The following is a 17,429-nucleotide window of genomic DNA, read 5'->3' as shown; positions in this document are numbered from 1 at the left end:
TTTCACACCCCTTTTCTTTTTACCTTTGGCTCTGACCTGTGTTAACCCACCGGAGGGTGTCCTCAAAGATTCTCCAAAACAATTTGATAAAATCAAGCTTAGACCAACTTCACAATGCTGGATGTGGGTTCTTTTATGAAACAATTAACACAAGAATCAACTCAAAAGACAAAGATTTATACAAATTGACAAACAGATAAATCGAAACTAAAAATTTATCAGAAAAAAATTGAATAAAAAAGAACAATAACCGAAAGAAAGAGATTCACTCATTAGGATGCATTAAATGCATAAGATAATGATGAAGATTAAAGGCCGTAGCCGTAGCTGCAACCGCAGCCGGTTGCGACCTCAGGCCACCTGCTTCCGGTTGCGACCCAATTAAAAAGAGAATACCAATCTACTTCCAATTGAGACCTCACGCCACTGCTGGTCAGCCGCATGTCCTCACTCCATCGCCAGTCCGCCACACGGCACGTCAGTTTGGTCCTCTGGTTCGCAGTAGCTACGCAAGACTCTTGGGAGGGAGAGTGATAATCCGAAAATTAAAATTTGGCTATCATTTAATATATATACTTTGGGTTTATTTTATAAACATGAAAATATATTGTTAAAAATGACTGGACACCAGGTACACTTTACTCCGGCGACTTTCCCTATTTGTTTGCTAAATCCTTGATCTATCTAATGGATTACGTGAAATTGGTGTACGTTTGGTCACTGAAAATCAGCCGTGGTCGCCAATGACCGGCGGCTGGCTCGAACTTGGAAGCATAATTCAAGAAATCTACGCTGAATATATTCTTCTCCTCGACACTACTAACCCTTCCCCCCGAAACATTCCTCCATCTGCTGCAACAGCCACACTATTAGGCCAAGATACGATGAGAAGAGCTTCCCAAAGGGGTATTCAGTTGAAGGAGTGAGTTCTTGTTGGTCCCCTCCCGGAGGTGAGAATCTCTGAGGACACCCTTCGATGAGTGACAAATCTAAAAAGCAACGGAGGAGGAAGAGGAAATTGGGGGTAAATCTGTGTTAACACATGTCAGAGCCAAGGTTAAAAAAAAAGGTGCGAAATTACCTAAATGTCCATGGTATTAACACTGGTTAGAGCCAAATCTGACCGGAGGACAACATTGGCTAAGGTTTAAGACTATTAGGGACCCAATTGCCTAAAATTGACAATGGGGGATCACATTGCAGATCGGGCAACAATTGAGGGACCAAAAGTGCGATTTTCCCCAAAATTAATATAGCAAACACTTTATCCTTTAATTAGATTTTGATTCAGTGCGAACTTAATTAGATTTTGATTCAGTGCGAACGAAATATGGTACATTTAACAATTACGGCCTATTCATGTCATTAAAGACAGAATTAGAACATAGGGGCATTAAATCGTGGCATTTGTGGGGATATAAACTTAGGAAGTCAGAAATTCCATACTTGCCAAGATCAAGATGTAGCTGAAGAGTGAAAGTTATATTTAGCTGGTAATAGTTTGAAGCTGTTAGTGAAGATAATATAAACCTGTTCTGCTGCCCATAAAGAAGAATATTGAAACCTAATAAAGAATATGCTTATGAATGGCTTCTCCAGTAGAGAGGAGGTACCCATTCTGAATAGTGAGTTCCCAAAATGATGGCAAATAAGATCCACACCATAACTACACCAATGACAATAATCTTTACCAACGGTTTCTTCGTAGGATTCATAATTGAAAGGGAATAATGATGAATTTCGGGGGTGTTGTCATTTGTTTGATGCGCGGTGGAAGGTGCCAAGGGCATTTCTTCTTCGATTGTATTGCTATGAGATGAACATTTTGAGCATGAGCAATTCCCACCAAGGAAGGAAGGGACTGACTCCAGGTTGTTTGAGAGATAATCTTGATAGTTCCTTCCTAAGATCATTACTTTCTGCCTCGTGGATGGTCTCAGAACCTGCATCCATAAAAATTTTGCATAATCACATTAATTTTTGCTAGCCCACACAGGTAAAATATGCGTTTGAACGATACAAGTCAACTACACCCTAATTCAAATAGCTGTAGCGAAGATAACACCTCCTACAATTCTCATACTAATAGCTATTCGTTCTCTGTCTTGTTATATTGTCTTAAGCATTTTGAATGTCCATAAAAACTATGTGGAGATCTTTATCATTTCCAAAATTTTCTTTGCACCCTCTGCTACAAGTTTATATGGAGATCCTTGGGTGAAACATTAACTAGGAAATTCTAGGAAATTGAAGGGACTCTGGATTCCGTCCTGAAAGTATACGATCCAATGTAGATAAGCATGAGCAAATCATGAGCCAACACTTGAGTATCCCAATATAGGCAATAAGATGCCAACATGCCAAGAGTTGGAGAGTTGCCAATAATGATACCAATGTGTGTTCACAATTACACAGAGGAAATATGCTTTTCATTTTTAGGGAAGAAGAAAGGAAAGGCTACAAAGATTTACAGACAAAGTTTACCTGGAATAAAGTCTGCATTACCACTTGAGCAACATGAGGGATCCGTACAACAATCAACAAACCAAGACAGTTTGGGTAATGGTCTTGCAGAAGTGTAGCACAAGATCTCATCATCTGTACAGGGAATCCAAAAGGCGACAATCCTTCACAGTCCATTAACACCACAATCTGAGGATGCTCATCATCAATGAAGCTCACAACACCATGTTCTATCTGGGAAACTGAAGAATCAAGAAATAACTTGAGTACAGATTTTATTTGACACCAGATAGCAGAAGAATTTATACATAAATACCATGATCTCATGCAAGATGCTTAATAGACACTGAATTGTCAATTTTCCAAGCATCTGTTTTACTCTAGGATTTAATAACACAACTAGAGAGATTTTTCTCATCCCAACTCTGTTTCATTATATAATTGAGAATCCTAAAGCTTAGCCAGCTTAGGGCTTCTTAAATGATATCTCCAACTCATTTTGCAAATGCCTTTTTTACTTGCATTCCACATAACCAAAAGATGAGTTAAGCAAACTTCAAAGCTACTGAATACTATGAACTTATCTAATGACATAAATTTCCGGACCTAATTGCATCCAAATTCAGATTTTGTCTAATCTACACTACAGCCAAACTCAAATATTGAGCAGACTTCAAGCAATTACCATTGTTTACAAAATACACAATACTATTTTGTTTGCCATATTTAAAAATTGAGCAGGCTTCAAGCAGGTACAAACATCAAATTTTGTTAGTCATTGAGTTTAGAATATGCAATGCAGTTCATCATTTTCCACTAGGGTACAAATTATTAGTAAGAAAAAATTACCAATTACTTTTGCAAAAAAGTCTCTCTCACTAGCTCTGAGGTTGGAGCAAGCAAGTCCCAGTCGAATGATAAGACAAGGACGTTTCTTTAAATCATATCCATGCCAGAAGACCAAATGAGACCATGCCTGTAACTGTTGTGGTGATAGAAAAGTGTAACTCTGCCTCCACTGAACTGTCTTCTTGACCAATGACAGTGTCCTTTGAAAATCACCTTTCGTAGAAGCATAAAAGCGACGGATTTCATCATCATTAAGCCTGTCAAGTCAGCACCATGGCAGTGCAGAACACGATGAGATATGATATACATATACATGTGTGTGTGTGTGTGTGTGTGTGTGTGTGCATAAAAACCAACTGAATGGTTTTATAGTATTGAAAAATAAAATGACCTATCATTTTTGGCAAGATTGAATGAAAATAAAACCTATTTACATCACCCCCAAAAAAGAACTATTTACATGACAAACAGCCTATCATTCATCTGTTAAGGTTATAGCTGTTTGCCCATGTAGCCAATGAAATAAGTTAAAAAATCATGTCAAAAATTGCTTTTCCACATCCAACATAAAAGACCACAAATCAGGAGTTTTCTTCACCTTTCTGGTAGAGTAATATCTTCCATTCTGAGCTTGTTATGGAGGTCAAGCAACCACCTTTCAGATTGGCAAGCATCTGGTCCTTGAGATTCAGGCGTTTGAGAAACATTAGAATTGTATGATGGGTCTTCTTCGGGTGAAGAGTCATCGGAGAAAACTGTTGCAATTGAAAGACACAACATCGGCCCAGAGATTTTCTAGCAAAATGAACAGGACTTTACTACAGTGAAAGTTCCAAAGACAGAAAACATATACAGGAAAGATGAATCACAAATGTCAGGTTAAGCTCAGACGATGAGATCAGATACTCCATATTCATTTAGGATATCTTATTGGTAGCACAGCTTCTTAATTTACCTTCTGCAATACCCAAACAATTTAGAATAGAAATTGATGGCCTTAGCTATTTTATACAGTATATATATATATGGTTTTAACAAATTAAACATATCTTGGATGAGGATTTAACTGCAAAAATACAAATAGATAACCAACCACTTCAATTGTGAATGGAAATACTAGACAAAATCCAATTTCAACCTCTTTTTAGTTTTTACACAAAACCAAATACAAGAATAGATGAATCTTTAGGTTGATAAAGAAAATTTCATCACAGTTCCAAACAACCTGATTAAAAATTAAAAACATATATAAACGCCCTGATTCATACATGCATCAAACTATGTGAACTCTATTGAGCAGTAGTTATGGAAATGGTAAGTGAATATCTAAATGCATAACTTCCCTGTTCCCTGTCTTAATCTACTAAATGGAGGAAGGACACATAACCAAAAGAGAAAAAAAGATTTATGGGAGGTATATAAACTAGGATGCGAAACCAACCCGCATTTCTTTGGCCAGAGGCTTGAAAGGAAACCATCTCTGCAACCACTTAAATGGCGGATAACATATAACTTGTAATGCCTGAAGACCTTGCCAAATGAGAGGACACTTTGACCTGGAGAACCTCCTCACAATTTCAAGTGCAGCAGTGGTAATTAAAAACTCAACAACATTACCCACAGCTCCACTAGAACGCACACATTTCTTCACCGATGTAATACAGTTCAGAGCCTTTGCTGTGAAGTGCTCAGAGGCCGTAGCAACTAAATAACTTCTCGGTAACTTATTTTTACTGCTCAAAATCCTTGCATTCGACATTTGTGTTGGGTGTGAGTGCGATTCAGCCGAGTCGTCTCCCATTTCTCCGTCCATTAAAATGCTTATCAACAAAAGCTTAACAAATCCTTATAGGTCGAGGATTCCGTCACTTCATTCAAAAATTGGCATTACATAATATCACTGCACATATAATTCATCGTAAAAAAGCTGAAATAGAAATTCTATTATTTCAACAACAACTAAAATTCAGTAGAATTACAATAAACTCGAATCATTACCTTTTCCAACAACCTCCAGCCGCGTATTTGCAATCTTTTGAATGATTTTTTTCCCCTTCCGGTTTTCTGATTCGTGAAACAAAAACGTTTTGATTGGGAGCTGTATGCTTGCTAGGGTTTAAAAGAGGAGAGAGGAGAGAGGAGAAGTCAGCGGCGTTAGCTTCCTTTCCGATATAATTGCTATACTTGGCTTGTGGGGGAGGCGATTGTTGATCGATGAAAGCGACGGTTGATGGAGGGAAAATGCACGTGTTTCTCCTACGCGCCGGTCCACGTTTCATCGCGGTGATCCTCCTAGAAGATACTGATGAATCTTCTTCAATTCTTCATCCACCCATTAGGTTTTGGAGAAGACAGAATCAGGGAATTGTTTCATCAAGAAAGAAAGGTACTCCGTATTAATCAATGCACGCTTTTCCATTCTTTACTCATCACGATTACAAGAATTTTTTGGTCGAATTTTTCATATATATCTTTTATTTTTTGGTTGGTGACAATAGATAAACCTCAATTTTTCATATATATCTTTTATTTTTTGGTTGGTGATAATAGATAAACTTCAATAGTGTATAATAATTTGTTGGTACAATTCAAAAAAGTTGAAGGATTTATAATATATGTTCAATACTTTCTCAAAAATTTCGAATCTTCATGGGTAAATACACCAAGGATCACCCGGTCAGTCCAGATTCACTCCATCCATAGGATTCGTGCAGAGCGCCACTCGTTCAATCCTTCAAGGCCACCTGGCCGGTCTACTGCGTTACTCACTTACGCCTGGTGAGTTGTGCCACCCGATCGGACTACAAAGCACTTTGTAAGTTGAAAAGATTTAGCTTATACTTCAAGTAAAGGAAACTCACTTGCAAATTGCACTTGCAGGAGCAGCGGCGGACAACTTGTAGAAATGATGGCTCTGTTGTCTCGAAGCAATCAACCTACACGTAGTTGTAGATCGACTGCTCCACTGAGCTAACAAGAGCATGCCACATCAATTCACTTACATATGGAGCATTTAATGCTCAACCAACTTACTTAATATAAATAGGAGAGTCCAGTTCGCTTGTCATATTCATCTCATTACAACAACACACCACTTGTAACATTTACTACATTGTAACCTACTCATTTATAATCACTCATTACTTGTAATACATCAAAACCTCGATTTGTTCTTACACAGTAGACCGACCAACTGACCAACTAAGTGTCTTTTTTTACTAGTTCACAACATACATAGTCGTAGCGTAATTGTAACCTCAGTATCATTTACACTATTAAGACCGTCCCCGTAAAAAATCATACTTAAAATATTATAATTACTATATTAACTTTCCGACTAATTTGGTTGGGATTATCCAATGCTCTAATCATCTCTCATAAATGGTCATGAGGGTGTTATATCTCAATTTCATTAACTTATTATCAAATATTATAACATTTGTAGTTTTTACTACAGAAATACTCCGTAGTAGTTTTGCCGTTTACGTTTAAAAACGAATAACTACAAATGTCAGGAAAGAATATATTAAATAGAACTAACAATAACACATCATTAAAAAAATTTTAAAAAAATCACACACTGGACTAGATAAAATTAATTCTAAAAGGGCCGGCCTAAACTAAAATTGAAATAAGTTAGTAAATTACATAAAATCTAGGCCACAGACCCAAATCAAAGCCCAAACAAACGGGTGAAATGTGAAAACCGTCCGTTTTTAGAGACGAAACCGAGAGCCGTTGATTACGAAACAGACAACCCGGAAACCCGAAAGCAAGGAAGACGAACCCAAAAATACGAACCCGGCAAATCCCAGAGCGATCGAGATGTATGACTGCACGCAGAAGGCGTTATCGGCTGCGCAGGTCCCCGCATCCTTCATCGTCCGGGCGAACGCCGCTCCGGCGGCGTCAATTGACAGTAATAGATAAGCGAAAACCTAAGAAGAAGAAAAACAACGCCGCGGCGCTGCTTAGTTCACGTAATCGGAAAACAGAATTGAATAGGCTTTGAGAACTGAGAAGCGAACCTGATCGAGGCAGAAGTCGAACCAGACCTGGACGATTTCGGTGAAAACGGTGGTGCCTCTCGAAACCTCCCAAACGGAAGCTCCGACTTGGAGGAGCGAGTATACAGCAACAATCGCATTTGCAAAGGCTACAAATCTACGCCAACAAAACAAACAAACTTCAGTTTAATTCAAGTTCACCAAATTACGAACAAAATCGAATAGAACACCTGAAGGCATCGTAGTGTTGCCATTTCGAGCCGGAGTCCCGAAAATTCGTAAACATGAAAATGGCGGCGGCGAGGGAGAAGCAAAAGGCGAGGAATCGGAGGATGAGGATCAGAACGTTGACGCGGCGGAGCTTCTGCACGTGGACGGTGGATTGGAACGGCGACTGGATTCTAGGCCGCGGCGAAGGGGTGTTGAGGCCGATGTTCAGAAGCATCGGCTGAGGTGACCTCATTCTCTTCCGATTTTACCCCTGAGAAATTGGAAAACGGCTAGAAGAATCCAGAACGAGCATGATAGAAAGGGAGAGGAGGATGCCCAGCAGGTTTAGGGATTAGTAGCTATCAGACAAGGGAAGAAGAAGACCGGGAAAAGTCTTCTTTCCAAAATCTAACCATTTTGAAAATGAATGTTGCTTTATCGAAAGTGTTGATTCAACTGGGTTGAAACTGATTGCTTTAAATATGATGACTAGAGTTTAAATTAGATTTCAATTCATGAAACTTCAAATTTTATTCTCTAAATTTTACTCCCTTTATGTAACGGATATTGATATCTCATTTTTTTTTATGTGCATCTCAATACAAATGTATTTTATATGTAAAAACAAAAATTGAGAATATAAAATGAGAGCATATATAATATTTTTCTTTAAATAAAAATTAAAAATATAAAATGAAAGCATATATAATATTTTCCTTTAAATTATATGTATGTAGTAATTATTACGGAGTATAATTTTTAAAAGAGTTATCCTCGAATTGGTTCAACCAAAATTAGTTAAATTAATTATGCATATGAAATATAAATATTAATGATTTAGTGCATTATGCTAAATTAATCTATATTTACGAAGTATAGATATATGTGTGGTACGTAAATATGTTAAAAGATGTTACTTAGAGTGAAGCTAGCTTTATACATATACACAAGGGAATGGATGGAGTGGGGGTGTGGACAAATTATTACGTGGAATAGTTAGTTTGATCACTGAATAATAAATAGACACGTAAAATGTGACAGAGAGAGTAATAAATTACACCAATAAATTTTAATTAAATATTTTTTAACCAAAATAATTTTGATTGGCCGAATAGTAAATAATTTTTAACTAACCAAATTGTTGCTATATGTGTATATGTTTTAATTTGTTTTATAATTCATATATCATACTAACAGACTAGTTTTTTTTATAAATTATACTCCGTATTTTTTATTTTTATCATTAATATATTAATATAATAATATATAATTATTATATTAATATATAAATGATAAAAAGAATAAATAAATAAATAAACAGTGGAGGAGTCAAAACCTGAAGCCACACAAGATTGCAAATAAATTTGATATTAATGAGAAAATGATAAAAATCACCTTTAGAAGTTAACAAACTGTTAAAGATGACAAAAAGAAGAAGAGAAGAAGAGGGTCGACACAGAATTTATGACCAATCCCACAGCCAAAAAGAGAGAGAATCCCTTCCCACTTCCTCACTAAGCCATAAAGAACACAAGACTAGTACTTTGCTTCCTCCATCAATCAATCCCAGCACACTCTAGCTTACATCATTTCTTGTGACCGCCTTACACATCGGCTCACCTTTTTCCTGAATTCATCCCGGTTTTCCCTCCATTCTTTCTGCAATTCACAGTCAACGACAGAAGGGTAAGAACGGTATACAAAAGTGAAAGAAACTCGAGATCTTTTCCCAGTTTCCTCTTACTAGCTAGCTACTACCGACTATCTCCTGTCACCTCGGGTTTATGTTATAAATCCCGACATTATTGTATCATGAATCTTTTGCAGTTTAGTTGTGAAGTGGATTGATGTGTACAGATTGTGTTCACTATCTGTACAGAGTGGTGTTCCTTGGTCTAGGCTAGAATATTCGTTAGTTTGAGACTGATATTCACATTCATAATTTCCGAAATTTTGGTGTTCTCTTCACATTGAGACGGGAAAGACAGAATGGTATAAAGAATACTTACAGCAGCTTCCACGTTTGCAGGTGACTCGTCGTTAGGACTTGAAAGCATTGATATGATGCTTAGAACGATACTCTCCACCTGTATAGTGCAGCCCTCACAGTCAAAGTAGATTACATAGGAAATATACATTTGCAGCAAGAAACGAATACGAGGTTTTTAATTAAACGAGAGAATGAAATAACTCTTTGAAACCAAATGAGAAGTACTAAGAATAATAGGAGAAGTACATCATGTTTATGAGACCCTTGGCTTTCAAAATGTGTTGTGCATACTAAACCATATAACCGAAAGTCCAAAAGTAACATACAAAATGTACATGTTGAGTTCCAAAATCACAAAGGCTCCATTTAGTCTACGTTTCAATTCATTATCGAACTTAAAAGAGTGTTTTTCCTAACAGAGTTGAATATTGAAGGAACAAGTAGGGGATAAGGTGAAATAAGTTACTAAACCTATTCCGATTTATGGTATTTACAAATGATTTTGACAATACAACAATGAAGTATGGCCAAAACTAAAATGCCTAAGCACTAACCAAACTAATTGTTTGCTATGGACTGTTAAACACCCGTTCCTTTGTATGTAGTGAATATTCACATTTGACATTTCCATTTTGGATGAATCAATATTCCACCCTAATTTTCCATTTTGCGTGAATTTGTAGTCTACTTCAAATAAGTGATGATTCGTAGTCTATGGGAACAAAATAGTCAGAGTGAAAACGAGGTAAAGACACAGGAGACTATGCTTTCTACATCAAGTGTAGAACATAAAAATGGCCATACAAGACACAACACCATCTCGAAACAATACCTAGAGACAAGCAGAATAATGAGAATGAAAGAAATGGTTCATACCGTGTGGACAGGAGACCAACGCTCACTAGCAAGCTCATAACCGTTTGGATCATCACCTGGAGGGTGAAGAATAGAGATGCAAACCTTGCCATCCGAGTATACTGCAAATCATGCCAAAATTTCAAACAACATAACCAAATGAAATGCCAGTGATGACACGGGGAAACCACATTTTCAGAAGTAGGACACAAACCATTAGGATGCCATATTTCCGAGGTAAATCTGACTGTTGGAGGACTATTTGGATAATTTTGCGGAAAACTCATAATGGCATTGAAAAACCCCCCTTCACTGCATTCACAATTTTAATGGTTACAACATTATCAAGTAACCCGCAAAAGAACAAGCATAAAGTATTCGTTAATGATGATACATATCAAGATCACAATACTATACCAAGAATCCCAAAGTAAAAATACAATCTCTAATTTGGTGATTTTAGTAATTGTTTGAAGGCTAAATGCTTAGCAGGCAAGCAAATTTGGTCTCCAAACATCCACACTTCAATAAGCCAACATAAAAATAGTGAATGATACAAACACGAAAACTGTGCAATCAAATAGATACTCTGTAATTCAACAGCTCGAGTACTTGGAAAATCAGTAAATGCTCGATGGGTAAGCCAATTTAATCACTGAGAATGATTGGCAATCACCAACCAACATGACAGCAGACACAAACATCAGAACTTTAGAGTAAAAGCCACTATTGAGTGTAAGTATTCTTTGCAGAATTCTGAAACACATTATTTCATAAACCCTAATCTCCACTTCATATAAAGAATCAAACTTTTGCACCAAGAACCCAACCAATATCAAGTAATTGACTAAATCACAAACAAACAAGTGAACAACACCCAAAAATTCATATAAGTTACAGGATCCAACCCAAACCATTCCATCCCATTTAATCAATAACAAGGCATATAAAAGATCCAGAACAAAAGGCACACACAATTCAAACAACAAACAGCCTTTAGAAGACAACAAATCCATAAAAATCAAATCTTTAATGAAAAATTGCTCACTATAAGGTATCAGGTGGTCCAATAATGGTAACACTCCATTCAAAAAGGTTGTTTTCGTCGACCAACCCAGCAGAAAACCCATCAACAGGGTTCTTACAGAGATCTGCAAGGAAAAGAACCGATCTTTTCAATCAACAAATCAAGAGAAGTACGAAAACCAAAATGGGCACAAATAAAAACCTTTCAACTGCTTCTGCAAGAGGAGAATAGCTTGGGAAAGCGAAGAGGAAGCCATCAGAGAGCCACAGAGGAGGGAGAAGACGATATCTTGAAGATGGGGGAAGAAAGTTCTAGATACAGAGGGTGGAAGGAAGAGGAGAATCGGAGATTTATAAGGGTTGTAATAGGGTATAAGCGGCGCAAATTGCCTTATAAGATAATGATGATCATGCCCACATCCACATACAATGGTTAGAAACCAAGGGAAAAAAGAGTTTCCCTGTACTTGGTGTGTTTGGAGTCAAAGGTTCTAGTTTCGATTTTGAGGTTTGATATAAATACAGAGAAGTTGGGGCGGTAAAGGGCAAGATTTTGAGGATATTTGTTGTTGTTTTTGCTTCTGTCTCTTGGTCTGCACCATTTTTAACTTTATAAGGGTTTTGATGGAAGGTTGAATGTAATTTTGTTTTTATTTATGTGTATTTTGAAAGGAATTTTCAAATGCTAACTCGATAATGTGTGACACAACCTATATAAGCGCATAAAAAATTCAATTAGCTAGACAGAATTTGGATTAATTTTACGATAGCTGTAAAAAAAAAAAAAAGATTTAAAAATTCAATTAGATAATTAAAAATGCGTTTAACAAATCATTGAAGTCACTATATATAAACCGTTATTAGAGGTATTATCACACTGCTATTCTATAAGTTTAACTTGATTTGCATCTATAAGTTATACACATGTATTAGTTTGATCATTATACAAATTGATATCCCTGCAGGCCACATCCTCTCATCTAGGTTGTTATAATTCATATCACTCGTTTATATAACTATTATGAACTTTCAATCTAATTAACAAAGTTAATTAAATAACTTATAGTAACTCGATCATTCATATCGAATAACCAACTACACTTATATAACAACCTTCAGGTCGCATACCCTGTCCCAAAATTGATTAAACGTTGGATTCGAATCAGGGCGGTGCCCATATCCCCATTAGTATATTACTACGCTTGTACTTAACTAGATTTTACATTCATGTATCATAACATAAGGAGCACATGGTAAGTAGAAAGCGTTCTAAGTGATATAATATAATGTAGAAAGTAAAATCAAAAGTCACAAAATTAACAACAAATTCGTAAAACTATGTATACATATTTACTATAGCCTCTTTTATAAAGTCTCCATTATAATAAAGTTGGTTAGAAATCAAAGTAAAAGAGCTAAGAAATCCAATTCAAGTGGCGAATGAGTTGATATGTGAAAGATAAAACATGAAAGACATTATACATATGCATTATTGTGTCGTGCATGAATGTGCTGTTTTCGTGCACCTTTTTTTTTCTCTCTTTCTGACGATGCATGCATGTGTGTGTGTGTGTATATATATATATATATATATATTGAAAGCAAAAACAACAAAAGAATACTATTGAGGTAAAACCATATATGTCCCGCATAAAAATAGGTGGACAAATGTTTCAAACTTTCAACCCAACAACCTTACTAAGTGAACTGCAAAATTCGCTAACATATAGAGGATTCATATGAGAATATGTCGTTAGGTAAAAAGTAGGGACTTATATGATATATTCATTTGGATAGATTAAGAATTGAGATTCATTGTACACTGCAAATTTACAATAATTATTATAAAATTGACACTGCATTTTTAACCTTCAACTATTGATAATTTGATATCTTGACAAATACCGGTTGTACAATATCACTTTTTACACGAGGGTGTTGTTCTCATTTGAATTCAATATATATATGTGTGTGTGGGAGTGATCAAGATTAGATAAAAACTAATAACCCCGTTATGAGAATTTGTGTAGACTAATCACACACATCCATATAAGATGATCAATGACTCAAAATTAAGAAGAAAAAAATTAATGACATTTTTGTTATTATGACAATATATTTGAAAGTGTTTGCTAAAATACATTTACGAATAACTAGTAGTGCAATCAAAATTTATAATAATGTATTCATGGATCATTTGTGCGCACGGTTAATTATCTACAAATAATGCACTATCAAACTTTTTTAGATGCAGTATTATAACTACAAAAATGTCATCATATTTATTTTTTCATTCTTTCATAAATGTTCAATTCTTAATCATCTTACATCAACAAATGAAATCACTCCACATATTCTAATGATAATTAGGTCCTTTAATTCTAGGCCCCATCCTTTAATAATTCTAGGCCCCATACATATATACATGCATGAGCCCACCATCAAACATTGTCTCATTCTTCACGTTCTTTTACATGTGCTCTTGTCATATATATACCCCCAATTTCTTGCTCGTTTTGCTCACCTGGTCGCCACAACATACCCAAACAAACTCAACTCAACTACGTACACGATTTTAGACCAAGAGATCCCAATCACATCTATCCCTTCCGGTGGGTCTTCAAGGATTATTGTAAATATAATTATTAATTAAGAGTGCTACTTATGCATGTTATGACTCAACCAAAAAATATGCTCATGCACCTGCATGTAGAGCAAACTCAATCAACCGGTATTGGTGAAACATGCCTAAAATACCTTTAAAAAATAATATTCGCACACGATGATCACTCGTTAAGCTAGAACAATATTAAAAAAACATGGATTATATTATTCTACGCAATAAACTAAATTGGACCATCTTTTTATATAATTGCAAATATAAAATTAAAAATAACATTTATAAAAATCATCTTCGAAATACAAAAAAAAAAATAATAATAATAAATAAAATTACAATCTAACTAAAATTTTATGGCATTGTAAATTTGGAGTTTAATTGATGAATTGATAGTAATCATAATTAATTAGGTAATTAATATTTTTAAAATTAACAAGATATATTAAAATATTAAATTATACACACATGAAACTGGACCTCTAAAAATTATGAGCCAGTCATGTATGATCGTTCAACTTGCACATGTTGGGAAGTTGACCATGAATATACGAGTCTTTAGGATTAAGTAATTTTTATTACTCCGTAATTATTATCTTATCTTTCATTTTTCAAGGAGGGCAATGAAGGTTACGTTATAAATTAAACATCATGAGAAAAACATCAAAACCTTAGAACAAATAACAAGTGATGAGGTAGTCTCCAATTGTTTAACATATAATTATCTCCTTTGTTGCACCATAAAACATTGAAATAGCAATAGATTTATGTATGAATTAAAAACCTATTAATTTATTTACAGAAATATATAGGTAAATTAACATGATTTATTAATTTAATTATTCTATTTTCAACTACTATATAGTCTGATGTTATTACCATTCGAAATGAGTGGTCATATGATCGAACCATGATAGTGGGATAGTATTGATTATTTGGACTGAAATGAGTTGAAAATGATTTACTATTAATTTTCCTGTCCCCGCCACGAAATTCTTAGCTTGAGACATGAATGAAGATAGGAAACATGGCGGGGTCATAGAAATATAATGGAGAATATACTCCCGTTGTCATCCCTAAATGTTGGACTACTTTGTATATCTTCGGACTAGGTCAAATTAGCAAATACAGTATGAAATGTGGCATCACAAGTTGACATTAATTAGTACCAAATTAAACCAGACTAGATTAGAGTTATTTATCATAACTTCCATCGTTAGGTGCATGAATAGGCCAAAGTCAACGTTTACAGTAGATCACAGACGCACCATGCACTGCGACATTATCTCAACTATTGTCGTTGACACTAAATCAAATTACTAAAAACAATATATACTTTGAGTTACAAAACTGCCCGCATCTGCTACCCAAATGTACGCATATTTTGAGTGAAGCTTGTCTTGTGGCTTTAACCGACAAAAGATCACAATGAGACAAACTAACTTATTAATCCAAAGTCCCAGCCTCTATCACATTGAAGAAGTATAATATTCCTTAAATTCATATATTAATCTATACACAATAATGTTAAACTATTGAATAATACAGGAGACTCGATCAACCCTGATTACCAAAAACAAATCACATTTTTTCATGAGGGCTTAGCTTATTAATCCATAGATTCGATTTAATAATTATGTATTATATATATATGGTAGAGTCAGTAATCACTGAAGAAATTAAATAATAAATGAAGAGGAAAAACAAAAGAATTTATTAAAGAAAGCTTACAAACAACGTTAGGTTATTTATTTACAACAACGTGAGACAAATGTATGCATGTTCAAGAATTAAAATCCGCACTTCACACGCACATATAGGGCACAATCAAACATACAACGATTGATACAAAACACGACGATTTTGAATCCGAATTTTGTGACAACAATTGAAGCATATATTTCATCAGACAAGACACTGATAGTTGTATTGCACATTTATGTTGGTGGTGACTCACATGATGGTGCAGCTACTGCTAGTGTTGTCGTCACTGAACGCTGCGTAGATTGGGTTGGCGGCGGGCGGGGGCGGCAGTGGCGGTGGCGGAGAGTTATCCTCCTCCGGCAGAGGCGGCGCCGATGGAATTCCAACCGGCAGCCACGGCGGAGGCCCTAGCGGAGAAAACCCCCCATAATAATATTCCGGCGGTTGTGCCCACCGCATCCCCGCCGGAAAAAACCCATGAGGACACCCGTGCGGGCAACAATGCATATTATACCCCCCGCCCACAACGTGGCCGCCGCCGCAGCAAGAAGAAGACGCGGAGCAAAGTCCGCCGCCGGCGCCGTGGGGCCCACCGGCAACACCACCGCCGCCGCCGGCGAGATTTTTCGCCGTAATTTCCAGCGTTTTATTCCCCCCGCCGCCGCTCTCTCCCTCCACAAACACAAACTTCACGGTCTTGATCACCTCCACGCTCTGCAACCCGCCGGAAACTCTGGGCAAACGTTCGAGCAGCGCCGCAATGTCGGGATCATTCAGCGGATTGATAACCTTAGACTGCGGCCCCACAATTTCCCTGTCCTTCACCGGACTCACAGGGCGGCGTTGCGGGCCAAAAATTTCCGCTTTGACGCCATAGTTCTCGAGCATCATTAGCAGCGTGGGAGGATCTATAGTGCCGGAGACGATCACGACTCCATTATTGAGGTCGAATTCAACACGACGAACGCCGTGAATGCCCAGCAGCCATTTCTTGATTCTTCTTTCGTTGCCCTTCGAATGAATTTTCAGGCGGAGGGCGATATTTTGATCAGTACCCGGAGGTTTCCACGACGACATTATACTATTTGCGACGATCTTGATATATATATGTGATTTAAATTCGCAGCAAATTAAACTGAAAAAAAAAGGAGAAAAAAAGTCAGACCTTCCAATCTGTCTACAGTTCAAATTGTCACAATTTTCTAATCTTTCTTTATAATTATATATTATAAGGAACAATATAATCAAAGTAAATGATATGGCCAAGGACCTTGTAGTTCAGTGGCATCAAACCCTTCCCTTTATACGGGAGGTGGTGGGTTAGTTATGAACAGATACTGCATTGTAATAGAGTTAGTAGTATTCAAAAACAAAAAAAGGTAAATGATCTGGATCAAAGTATGCATATCTTCCCAATGGAGTTTTTTCTTTTCTTTTTTTTTTCTTTTTCTTTTTCTTTTTCTTTTTAGCCATTTATTTTTTAATATTCAAGAGATATATTTAAACCACCTAATTACAAAATCAAGAAAAATAAATTAAAGATGAAGAGATAGGCTGGGAAGAACATACATATATGATTTAAGGTGACAAAGCTAAGGAAACTTACGATGTGTTAGAAAGGACCAAAGCTTGATTGATGTATAATGATTTGTTGGATTGTGATTTTGTGCCAGGACAGACCTATATATATATATATATATCGAGAGAG

At 36.2% G+C, this 17,429-nt stretch overlaps 4 protein-coding genes across 5 annotated transcripts; all 4 read right to left on the bottom strand.

Moving 5' to 3' along the window:
• Positions 1 to 1,463: 1,463 nt before the first annotated feature.
• Positions 1,464 to 5,752, bottom strand: LOC116013987 (SEC14-like protein 5). 2 transcript variants are annotated; one of them, XM_031253963.1, is made up of 6 exons: positions 5,311 to 5,752; positions 4,754 to 5,212; positions 3,911 to 4,107; positions 3,313 to 3,569; positions 2,485 to 2,705; positions 1,464 to 1,943 (listed from the first exon to the last, which is right to left on the bottom strand). In XM_031253963.1, the coding sequence occupies exons 2-6, from the start codon at positions 5,123 to 5,125 to the stop codon at positions 1,581 to 1,583; spliced, it is 1,410 nt and encodes a 469-aa protein (XP_031109823.1). In that variant the 5' UTR covers positions 5,126 to 5,212; positions 5,311 to 5,752; the 3' UTR covers positions 1,464 to 1,580. The 2 variants fall into 2 exon arrangements, with proteins under 2 accessions (XP_031109823.1, XP_031109825.1); XM_031253965.1 differs by having other exon boundaries at positions 4,754 to 5,180.
• A 1,069-nt stretch (positions 5,753 to 6,821) lies between these two features.
• LOC116013806 (CASP-like protein 4C1) lies at positions 6,822 to 8,083 on the bottom strand. Its single transcript, XM_031253736.1, has 3 exons — positions 7,550 to 8,083; positions 7,341 to 7,476; positions 6,822 to 7,250 (listed from the first exon to the last, which is right to left on the bottom strand). The coding sequence occupies exons 1-3, from the start codon at positions 7,780 to 7,782 to the stop codon at positions 7,029 to 7,031; spliced, it is 591 nt and encodes a 196-aa protein (XP_031109596.1). The 5' UTR covers positions 7,783 to 8,083; the 3' UTR covers positions 6,822 to 7,028.
• Positions 8,084 to 8,866: 783 nt separating this feature from the next.
• LOC116011821 (ubiquitin-conjugating enzyme E2 7) lies at positions 8,867 to 11,891 on the bottom strand. The gene is made up of 6 exons (XM_031251236.1): positions 11,603 to 11,891; positions 11,423 to 11,525; positions 10,589 to 10,686; positions 10,396 to 10,496; positions 9,539 to 9,616; positions 8,867 to 9,188 (listed from the first exon to the last, which is right to left on the bottom strand). The coding sequence occupies exons 1-6, from the start codon at positions 11,655 to 11,657 to the stop codon at positions 9,111 to 9,113; spliced, it is 513 nt and encodes a 170-aa protein (XP_031107096.1). The 5' UTR covers positions 11,658 to 11,891; the 3' UTR covers positions 8,867 to 9,110.
• Positions 11,892 to 15,708: 3,817 nt separating this feature from the next.
• On the bottom strand, positions 15,709 to 17,364 carry LOC116014443 (wiskott-Aldrich syndrome protein homolog). Its single transcript, XM_031254501.1, has 2 exons — positions 17,328 to 17,364; positions 15,709 to 16,856 (listed from the first exon to the last, which is right to left on the bottom strand). The coding sequence occupies exon 2, from the start codon at positions 16,796 to 16,798 to the stop codon at positions 15,971 to 15,973; it is 828 nt and encodes a 275-aa protein (XP_031110361.1). The 5' UTR covers positions 16,799 to 16,856; positions 17,328 to 17,364; the 3' UTR covers positions 15,709 to 15,970.
• Between the last annotated feature and the right edge of the window lie 65 nt (positions 17,365 to 17,429).

This window comes from Ipomoea triloba, chromosome 3 (genome assembly GCF_003576645.1).
Source record: "Ipomoea triloba cultivar NCNSP0323 chromosome 3, ASM357664v1".
NCBI lineage: Eukaryota > Viridiplantae > Streptophyta > Magnoliopsida > Solanales > Convolvulaceae > Ipomoea > Ipomoea triloba.
The sequence above is the reverse complement of the archived record's forward strand: the minus strand, read 5'-3'. Positions and strand labels throughout refer to the sequence as shown.

Excerpts from the sequence above, each read along its gene's own strand:
- LOC116013806 (XM_031253736.1), bottom strand. The coding sequence starts at position 7,782 with ATGAGGTCACCTCAGCCGATGCTTCTGAACATCGGCCTCAACACCCCT. Across the intron at positions 7,477-7,549 it reads CAACACTACGATGCCTTCAG|ATTTGTAGCCTTTGCAAATG; the intron begins GTGTTCTATTCG and ends TTGTTGGCGTAG. Across the intron at positions 7,251-7,340 it reads TCGACTTCTGCCTCGATCAG|GTTTTCGCTTATCTATTACT; the intron begins GTTCGCTTCTCA and ends TCTTCTTCTTAG.
- LOC116013987 (XM_031253963.1), bottom strand. The coding sequence starts at position 5,125 with ATGGACGGAGAAATGGGAGACGACTCGGCTGAATCGCACTCACACCCA. Across the intron at positions 4,108-4,753 it reads CTCTGGCCAAAGAAATGCGG|AAAATCTCTGGGCCGATGTT; the intron begins GTTGGTTTCGCA and ends TCATTTTGCTAG. Across the intron at positions 1,944-2,484 it reads TAATGCAGACTTTATTCCAG|GTTCTGAGACCATCCACGAG; the intron begins GTAAACTTTGTC and ends TTATGGATGCAG.
- LOC116011821 (XM_031251236.1), bottom strand. The coding sequence starts at position 11,657 with ATGGCTTCCTCTTCGCTTTCCCAAGCTATTCTCCTCTTGCAGAAGCAG. Across the intron at positions 10,687-11,422 it reads GGACCACCTGATACCTTATA|TGAAGGGGGGTTTTTCAATG; the intron begins GTGAGCAATTTT and ends TTGTGAATGCAG. Across the intron at positions 9,617-10,395 it reads GTTGGTCTCCTGTCCACACG|GTGGAGAGTATCGTTCTAAG; the intron begins GTATGAACCATT and ends TGCACTATACAG.
- LOC116014443 (XM_031254501.1), bottom strand. The coding sequence starts at position 16,798 with ATGTCGTCGTGGAAACCTCCGGGTACTGATCAAAATATCGCCCTCCGC.